The 9,797-nt window shown below is 49.7% G+C and overlaps 1 protein-coding gene across 1 annotated transcript; it reads left to right on the top strand.

Annotated features, from left to right (window-relative positions):
- Position 1: 1 nt before the first annotated feature.
- ntd5 (ntl-dependent gene 5) lies at positions 2-8,906 on the top strand (the record flags this gene model as incomplete). Its single annotated transcript, XM_017415311.3, has 8 exons — positions 2-17; positions 1,027-1,161; positions 3,007-3,198; positions 6,246-6,357; positions 6,647-6,723; positions 7,906-8,088; positions 8,175-8,372; positions 8,466-8,906. Coding segments are annotated over 8 exons (996 nt in total), but the record flags the coding sequence as incomplete, so codon positions are not given.
- Positions 8,907-9,797: the final 891 nt, after the last annotated feature.

Here is a 9,797-nt window from a genome sequence, read left to right as displayed (position 1 = left end):
GTCCCCGCAGACCTCAGGTAAGACCCCCCCACCCACCCACTACCTTTACCCTCCGTCACATCTGGACCCGCATCAGAGACAGCAGGACTGGGACTGAAGGACGGGTTCTGCAGGTCTTTGGCTGTTTGGACGCTTCGGGCAGATCGGGGTTTGGATGGAAGTCGTTGGTTAACGGCGACCAGACCTGAATAAAAAAACCTTTGAGTCACTTTGAAGAACGTTGGTCCCGTCGGTCACGAGCTTACATGTCCCCTTTTATCTTCGGTCCAATGGAAGTAATGTCTCACCGCTAAGATTTGTCCATCCGTCCATTTCCTTTACCTGGTGCCTGTCTCCAGCAGTCACTGTGCGAGAGGCAGGGGGGGGGACACCCTGGACAGGTCGCAAGTCCATCGCAGGGACACAGAGACAAACAACCGTTCAGATTGAGGTTTTCCTCATTATGATCATTAAAGGTCAAGCATTCCTTGGAGCTGTGGCTGCTTTCGGTCCCTTTTCAGGGGTCGCCACAGCGAGTCCTCCTCCGTCTAACTCTGTCCTCTGCGTCCTCTGTCCTCACTCCAGCTACCTCCATGTCTTCTCTAACTGCACCCATATGTCCCCTCTTTGTCTCTAACATCCTTATACCAATATACCCACTGTCCCTCCTCTGCACGTCCAAACCATCTCAGTCTGGCTTCTCTAACTTTATCAACCTGCACTGTCCCTCTGATGTCCTCATTCCTAATCCTGTCCAAGGAGAACCTCAACATCTTCACCTCTTCTGTCTCCTGTGTTTTTGTCTCCAAACCATCCAACACAGCTGTTCTCACCACTGTCCTGTAAACCTTTCCTTTGACCTTTGACCTTTGCTGCCACCCTTTTGTCACAGATCCCTTCTGAAACTCCATCCTGTTTTAGCTTAGTGTTTGTAATACTGACTGAGTTCGAGCCATTTTTTTTTAGAGTTTGGTAGGGTAGATTAACAGGAAGATAAACAAACTAAATAGCCATGATGGCGTGATTTCTGTGTGGGTTTCACCGCAGGGCCGTGTCCCGAGAGACTTCCTGGACGGGAGACGAGGAAAACGTGTCCCCGGTCCTGCCGGTCGGACAGCGACTGCGGCAGCAAACGCCTCTGTCTGTGTGACGGCCGCTGTGGCCTCAGCTGCGTGGCTCCAGGTATGGGTTCCTGTTCGCACGGCGTTAAAAGGACAGTTCAGACCTTTCGTGATTGAGTTTTCAACCATTTATGCTGAGAAGAGATGGTAATGTAGCCATTTTGGTCAAACCTCGACCTCCTGAGAGATCTCACGAGACACTGTAAAAACTCAAAACGTGTGTAAGTGCTCAAAGTTGGTGTTAAGGATGACTCTCAGCTACGACCGCGCCAAGTTTCAGTGCAACATCTGTAAAATCAACCGAGCTACAGCCGCTTTCGTGTTTTCTAAGGTCAGTTGGCTGTGGCAGCCATCTTGCATTGCATTAATCAGTTGCAGGTAATAACTGTCATTAAAGCCACGCAGCAGTTCAGGTGATATTTTGCTAAAAAACAAAACACAGACATGAACAAAACCATTAAAGCCTCTCACCTTCGGAGGTGTTTTTTTTCCACAGAGCTCCACCTCAGAAGGTCTGAACTGTCCCTTTAAAGGCTGAGTATTTAAATTTTAATTATGTGAATCTTAGCTTTAGTATTTTATTCTCCTGAAATACTTCATTCAAGTATTTTGTGCCATTTTAGCCACACGTATCCAAACGTTCAGCTCAGTCGGGTTTTATGACTTTTTTTTAAAAACTTTTTTCAAAATATTTAACTTTATTGACAAACATTTTCCCCACAGAAACACAGATTGTTTCAGTTCTTTTAAAAATCTGCTGCTGGTGTACTGGCTCTAATCTTGTCTTTTGATGCTATGTTTAGCATTTAGCTAGCCTTTAGCTACCTTTAGCTTCTAACTAGCCTCTTGTAGCCATCTTACGGCTTTTAGCTTGGATTTTGATTGTTTATTTTGAGCCTGCAAAGGCAGAAAAACAAATAAAAAATGTAAAAGTATGAAAAATAACAAGTCTAGCTTCAATTTCCTGATTTAGCTTTTACCCATCTCTTCGCTACAGTTAGCTTTCAGCCAGCCTTTTGTTAGTTTTAGCTTCTAGCTACTGTTCTGATATTTTTTAGGTTTTCCCAATCTCTTTAGTACATTTAGAATTTACCTATATCTTTGCTACTTTTAGCTTCTAGCTAATATTTTGCTACTTTTAACTAGCCTTTTGGTAACTTTAGCTTTTAGCTAGCTTTTTTCTTCTTTAAGATTTCAGCTATCTCTTTGCTACTTTTGACTTTAAGCTAACCTTTACTACTTTAGCTAGCAGGTTTTATTACTTTTAGCTCTTAGCAACCATTCTGCTACTTCTAACATTTAGTTACTGTTTTGCTACTTTTAGTTTTTAGAAATCTCTTTGAAACATTTAGCATTTAACTTTATCTTTGCTACTTTTAGCTTCTAGCTACTGTTTTGCTACTTTAAGTTTTCAGCTGCATTTAGTTTTAAGCTCTCTCTTTGCTACTTTTGGCTTTTAGCTAGCCTGTGCTGCTTTAGCTAGCTTTTTGTTACTTTAAGCTTTTAGCTACTGTTTAGCTATATATATATAGTTTTTAACTATTTCTTTGCTTCTTTAGCTAGCAGTTTTCTACTTTTAGCTCTTAGCAACCATTCTGCTAGCCTTTTGTCACTTTTAGCTAGCCTTTGCTGATTTGAGCTAATGTTTTTGCTACCTTTAGTTTTTACCTGTATCTTTTAGCTTTTAGCGAGTGCTCAGCTTCTTTTAGCTGTGATAGCTTCAGTTTCAGCTTTAATCAGCTCTCAGAAACACGTTTTCTTCAGCCTCGATGTGTTTTCCTTCCTGGAGCCTCAGAGCTGTTCGCTGTAAAATGGAGGACTTTTACGGCCTCGTTAGTGCTCTTTAAACGAGCCAACACTTTCTGAGAACCGTTCTGTTCCTCCTCCTCCTCCTCCTCCTCCTCAGGTCGTTCTTGTCCCTGGCCTCTCCCCCAGAGCGAGACCTCCGAGTCCCGCCTCCTCTCCGCCTCCCCGACCTTCTCCGCCCTGCTGGAGGTGCGCTGCAGGCCTGGCTTCACGTCGCCCGGCGGCTCCGAGGTCGCCGTCCGCCGTTGTCAGGGCGACCGGCGGTGGAGCGGGGAAGAGCCCGTCTGCAGAGGTGGGTCGCAGGAAGCAGGCGGAGAACCTCGTGGGGGGGGGACGACGCCGAGGTTCTCCTTATTTACGCTCATTTTAGTGTTTTTGAGACTCAGACGTTGCACAACCCCGACCCACTCTGGTGCAGTTTGAGAACGTTTACTGCAGCAGTTTTCCACATAAACCATTCTGAAATGCAGGTACGCACTCAATGTAAACAAATGAATTTACTCAACAACTCTGCCTGTAAATATGGATTTATACGTCCAGAGAGTCGCTCTGCTCCCAGACGGCGCCATTGTTGACCTTTTTTCTGTAGGTAAACAAACAAAAACAAACTTTGTTTACATATTTTTACTTTAAGGACACATTAACCATCAGAATGATGAGCAGAACCTTGTCTAACAGAACCCTGAACAGAACCCTGAGCAGAACCTTATCTAACAGAACCCTGAACAGAACCCTGAGCAGAACCTTATCTAACAGAACCCTGAACAGAACCCTGAGCAGAACCTTATCTAACAGAACCCTGAGCAGAACCCTGAACAGAACCCTGAGCAGAACCCTGAGCAGAACCTTATCTAACAGAACCCTGAGCAGAACCCTGAGCAGAACCTTGTCTAACAGAACCCTGAGCAGAACCGTCCTCCCTCAGAAGCCCCTCTGAGTGTCTGACGAAGGCTCTGCAAATGGCCGACCTCCAACCCGTCAGTGATGTCATTATGCTTTTAGAGTCTGCAGGCCCCCGCAGCGTTCTCCGTTCACCTGCGGAACGTTCTACAACGTTCTCAGAAATCCTCCCGCCAGCTGCCGCCGCTCTTTAGGAGCTATTTAAAGGATACGACTCTCGGCTCTCGTACAGTATCCCCTCTCTGACAGACAGGCAGAAGGTAGGTGGGCTTCAAGTGTGTGTGTGTGTGTGTGTGTGTGTGTGTGTGTGTGTGTGGAGGCAGTGGGCTGCAGATTCCTGTCAAAGTGGCACCGAGCGTCACAGAGAGGTACAGCTGGATGTGGATGTGTTTGGGGGGTGGATTGCACATGTGTCACACAGTTTGAGTGTGTGTGTGTGTGCATGCGTGTGTGTGGGCGACAGATCACAGTTAGCAGAGTCAGAGAGCTCTCTTGCTCACGCTGCTCCGGGCCTTTCTTCTGCCTGTTCTCTCCTCTCATCCATCTCCATCTGAGGCCTCTGATAAGGTCTCCTCTCTACAACCGGAGCCGAGGACCAACGTGCAGCTTTAGGCTCTCCATGTGTGTGTGTGTGTGTGTGTGAGAGAGTGTGTGTGTGTGTGTTTACACCAGGAAAACAGAGTGAAGCACCCAAAGAAGCTCGACAGATCTCTGCACATCCAGTTAAATCGGTGTGTTTCAGTCGCATTTAGCTGCCCGTAGCGTTAGAGTAATCGTTGCCCGTTAACATTTGGAGTCAGCCCCAATTCAAGATGGCCGCCACAGCCGACTGACCGTAGGAATGGCTACGACTCAGCCAGTTTTACAGATATCCATCTAAACTTTGGCGTGGTGGTAGCTGAGACTGATCCCGAGCGCTGCACGCTGAACGACACGTTTGCCTAAAGCTTTGGTGCCAAACCTTAAACTTAAACGCCGTCGGTCTGTCAGCAAAATACTCTGAGAACCTCCGAGCCGAATGTGGTGAAACTCCCAGACACGGTGAGCGCTAACACGAAGCTGGCTACAGGAAGAGATGAGCTTCGGTGTCTCGGATGAAAGGCGGTGGGCGACATGCATTCCCCCGGCCTTCAGTCAGTGCTGTTTATTATTTTTTTATTTATTTATTCCAAACTTGCTGAACTTAAACTTGGGAACGATGGATCCGATGTACCTGTTTGGCTGCAGTTTGGCGCCGCAGAGACTGTGTGGGCAGCAGGAGAGGGGCGGTGTGCGAAAGCACAGCTTGGCAGCGGGCTCTCATCTGGAGCCAGACTCGTAAGCGCTCTCTCTTCCATAGGCGCCTTTACATCCTCCCGTTAACGCTTCTCCACTTCGTTTTCAGAAGCGGCTCCTCGGGGCCTTTCCAAACAAGCTTCAAAAAACAACAACCCCTCTGCGCTCGATGCGGCTTGGGTCACCCCGGCCTCTCTCTCTCTCTCTCTCTCTCTCTCTCTCTCCGAGCATCACTCTTGATATTTATATTTCCGTGAAAAGCGCGAGGCACTCGGGGCTCCAACGCTGCCAGGAGTTACACAATCCCGGGCCGTAGCTGGGAGCCTGGAGAGGCGTCGAACTCTGCTCTCTTACCTAAGGAGGGTCGTTTGATCCGAAATAGAACGAGACGTTGGGCGGAACGCCTCCGCGGGTCACAGGAACCCCCCAGGTGAGGGGAAAATGGTGTCTCGCGCTCGGTTTTTACTCCCCGTTCTGCTCACTGGCCCCCCTCACATGGACGCAGACGTCACTTGTGATGACGTCGGCAGCGAGCAGGGGTGTCGAACCCCGGGGGCCTCGAGGGGTTTTCGTTGGTTTCTGCTCCAACACACCTGATTCAAACGGTTTAATCACCTCCTCGCCAAAGTTCTCCAGGAGCACAGCAACAAAAACGGCGTTTTAAAGCAAGAACACGTCTAAAACGTGGAGGAGAGCGGCCCCTGATCCAGAGGGTTTTCTGTGATTGCACACGAGTCTGCTTCATAGCCACTCGGTGAGGTCATTAAACTCATAGCTGAACGGCGAGACGGGATCAGAAGGAAAACACGTCAAATCTGTCTGCAGGTTCTCCCCCGACTGTGGCGTTCCCTGAACTCCGCTTTCGGATATCAGTTTGCGTTCGTTCGTGTAAACCCAGTTTCCACGCGAGCCGACTTCCTGTCTCTGGAAAGACGAAGCTTTGGCAGTCGCCGTCTGTTGACTGGCAGCAGGAAAAACGGTTAAACGTTTACCGTTCTTTGAGTTTATTTATCAGAATATTCTTCATTCCGTGCCAACGACTGAGTCCTCAGTTTACAGAGATGCTGCTCGTTAAGAATCAGGGGTTTTAAAAAGTGATCCCTTTCCTCCTCCTCTGTCTGACCACCATCTTGTGTGTTTTTCCTTCTTCCTTTGGACCCTCAGAGGCCCAGTTACCCGCCCGGGCGTGCCCTCTGCCTGCAGGGGTGACCGACACCTTCAGCGTCCGCGGCGACGCCTCCGTGGGGACGTCCATCAGCTACAGCTGCCTGTCTGGGTGAGCGGGGGAGGGAGTTGGTTCTGATCTCCCAGCTGACGAGGCCGTCATTCAGCGAAGTCGGGATCTCGCCCTGACTTCCCTTTTCCGCGCTGACTCATCCCGTGGGAAAAGAGACGAGGCCGAGCGGATGTGTCAGCCAGATCTGAGCGCACCGACTCTCTGAAAAAAAAAAGGATCATTTACACTTTTTTTTTTTTTTTCTCTCTTTATCACCAAAAATCACTTTTAATGTCAGATGAAGCTCGCCGGCTGCCGTCCACCATCTGTTTCCGTCTCCTTCCTGCAGGGCCGAGACGGTTGGGACCACCGAGAACTTCTGCCAGGAGAACCAAACCTGGAGGTTCCCCCACCCCGTGTGTAAAAGTAAGCATGGCGCCGCCATCCCGCGCCGTCCCCGGAGCGTGCACGCGTGTGTGTGTGTGTTACATCCGCCTCACTCCCAGCGGGGTGCTTTACGCCGCTTTTCCTTTTTCTCTCCTTTCAAGATTAGCAGGAAAAAAGACTGAATCATGTGTGAATGAGGTGAGAGACTGAAAAGAAGTGTTAGTTTGGAGACGGGTTGTATTTTTCCATCAGTAAGAAACACACACACACACACACACGTTATGTCTCTCTATCTTTGCAGGGACTTTCCATTGACTTCCATTCATTTCTACACCCTAACTACAGCCTAACCCTGACCCTAACCCTAACCATTACCAGTACATACCTAACCCTAAACCAAACCTAAAATCAATTCACACCTTAGTCCTAAACCTAACCCCTAACCCAAAAACATCATTTCTCCTCGTGGGGACCAGGCTTTGGTCCCCACGAGCAGGCTTTGGTCCTCACAAGGTAGTATATGTTAGGAAAATTGTCCCCACAATGTATCAAATACATGGCCACACACACACACACACACACACACACACAGAGGTTTGAAATGCAGATCTCTTCTGCCCTCTTGTGGGTAAAGCAGGGATTTCTTGGCCTCCTTGAAGAGCCTGGAATATGATTTTCAGGCTTTTAGGATGAGCAAAATATCCTCTGAGCCACTGGGCAGCGTTTACCCAAACTGTCAGGAAGTAACGGCTGGAGGTGCGATTCAAGATGGCCGCCATGGCCAAGCAACCTCAGCGAACGCAGAAATAGCAGTAAGTCGTTCAATTTTGCCGAAATCTGGCGCCGCTGTAGCCACATTTTCACTGTCGCCGTTGACCCTCTCTGTCTGTTAGCGAAATATCTCCTGAGCCACTGGATGGATTTTGATTAAATAATCAAAGCGTAATCACTGGATGCACATCTGTAGGTGATGAACTTTGGGGGGGCGGTCAACGCAAATTAGAAATTAGGATGGCCGCCGCAGCTCATCAGCATTCGCCAGCACAAAAATGGCGGCGACTCGGTCAGTTTTACAGATATTGAGGTCGAATTTGGTGTGGAAGTAGCTGAGGGTCACCCTCAACGCGTGCTCTGAGCCCCAGTACAGCTCGTGAGATCTCCCAGCACTGCGTGACAATAACGTGATTTACTGGCGTTCTGCTTCTCGCTCTCTTCTTTCAGAGATGTTCTGCCGGCCTCCGCAGGAAGTGGAGCGGGGCTACGTGGTTGCCGTTCAGAAGGCCGAGTACGAGGCGGGCTTCGACATCCACTATCTATGCAGGAAGGGCTTCCTGCTGGACGGAGCCCAGAGGATCACCTGCCTGTCAAATGGCAGCTGGAGCGCGTCGCCGCCGCGCTGCAGAGGTGAGGAGCTCCTCGGGCGGGCGCGCACACACACACATGAGCACACACACTAACAGTCAGCACTTCTGTCTCCGTGGCGCCTTCAGCTCGCTGCGTCATCCCCGCCGAGAGGAGCCGCGTGGTGATCGGTGGAGTCAAGCGCTGGCCGTTCGACGTCACGGACGCCACCGTCGCCCACGGGGAAAACGTGACGTTCTTCTGCAAACACCCCCGGAAGCAGTGCAGCTTCACCGCAGCCCAGGCCTGCTTCGACGGGGAGCTGCAGACGCCACCGTGCTACCTGGGTAAAGAAAAAACACCTGGACGACCATCTTGCCGCTCCTTCGGATATGGGGTGCCATTTGTGTCAGAAACAAGTGTTTTCCTTTTGCTTTCAGAGCCCACGTGGCTGCAGTACAAGCTCTTCCCCCATCGGCTGGTCTCGGAAATCGAGGCGTGCGAGCGCGGTGACGTGGAGTGACGCGGCTTCCTGTACAGTTCACCGCGGCCGACCGACCTCCCCCCACCCACACACACAGCTCCGCCCCCCGCTTTAATCACGGCCTGTCAGCCGCTGTCACGGGTACTCTTGCACCCGAGTCCTCGTGGGTTCGAACACCGTCCCTCGCCTTTTTTTTTTTTTTGTCCCGCCTGCCGTCAACGATGGCACCATTATTTTGACGGGGTGGTTCCAACCGAGCGCCGCCCCGGTCCTCCGCCTGCGGGCCTTTGAGACGACGCGGCGCATGAAGCTCACGCTGCAGACGAACTCCTGACCTCGACGCACCGAGTCCCGGGGCTTGGAAGTTTTTTTAAATAAAAAGATGTTGTGGACAACGGCTCGGCTCTTTCATCGAACTCTGAGCGCTCCTACGCCGCCGATCGGTGACTAATGTGGTTTTTACAATAAAAGACGGGTTTTGTTGCTCGTTGTCAATCTCTGTAGATGATCTGAAGGGTTTAGAAAGTGGAGATTTCTTTGGGAACTTTAATGATTCACCTTCAGTCTGGACGATAACGTGGAAGAGCAGATAACCTGAGGATAAACCGAGAATTAAAAGTAAAAGTAATAATTGACTTTAGGTTGGTAAGTGAGTTGAATGGAGTTAGCATAACGGCGCTATACAGTGAAGCTACGCTAAGCTAATCAGGTGACCAGAACTAGTTCCTGTAATAAACAAATATACTGGATGGTTTTCTCAAGCTGGTCAGATCCATGTGTTTTGTTTGGGTAAATAAAGTTTTTTTTTTTCAAATTTTGGACCATGGTTCATTGCACTCGGTGCCCCCTGCCCGGCCCCCCCTAAGGACGCAAAAAATCTAGACACGCCTCTGGCTGTGGTACCGCAGCGTTTACGGGTAAAAGATTAACCGTCCAAACCTGAGCAGCGGCGAGAAGCTAAAACACCGAAACAGCTTTAAAATAAATAAATAAATAAATAAAGTCTCTGTTGGACCGGGTCACAAGAAAGGACCCGAAAAGAGAGCAGACCTGACACGGGTTACCTGACATTAGGTTTCGGGTCTTTAGCTATTTAACTCCTTCATGTAAGATCTGAGATTGTTTCGTTTTTCAGAACAGGTCGTACCCCACTGAGGTTATAGGTTCTAGTCTCGTCCTACATGGCTGACCTGCACAGGTGACCCCCCCCCCGGCTTTGTTTACACCGAGTGCGTACCCGCGTTCCGGAGCTGCATGCGGGCACATCTTGGGGGGGGGGGGGGGGGGG

Source organism: Kryptolebias marmoratus, linkage group LG16 (assembly GCF_001649575.2).
Source record: "Kryptolebias marmoratus isolate JLee-2015 linkage group LG16, ASM164957v2, whole genome shotgun sequence".
Classification (NCBI taxonomy): Eukaryota; Metazoa; Chordata; class Actinopteri; order Cyprinodontiformes; family Rivulidae; genus Kryptolebias; species Kryptolebias marmoratus.
The sequence above is the reverse complement of the archived record's forward strand: the minus strand, read 5'-3'. Positions and strand labels throughout refer to the sequence as shown.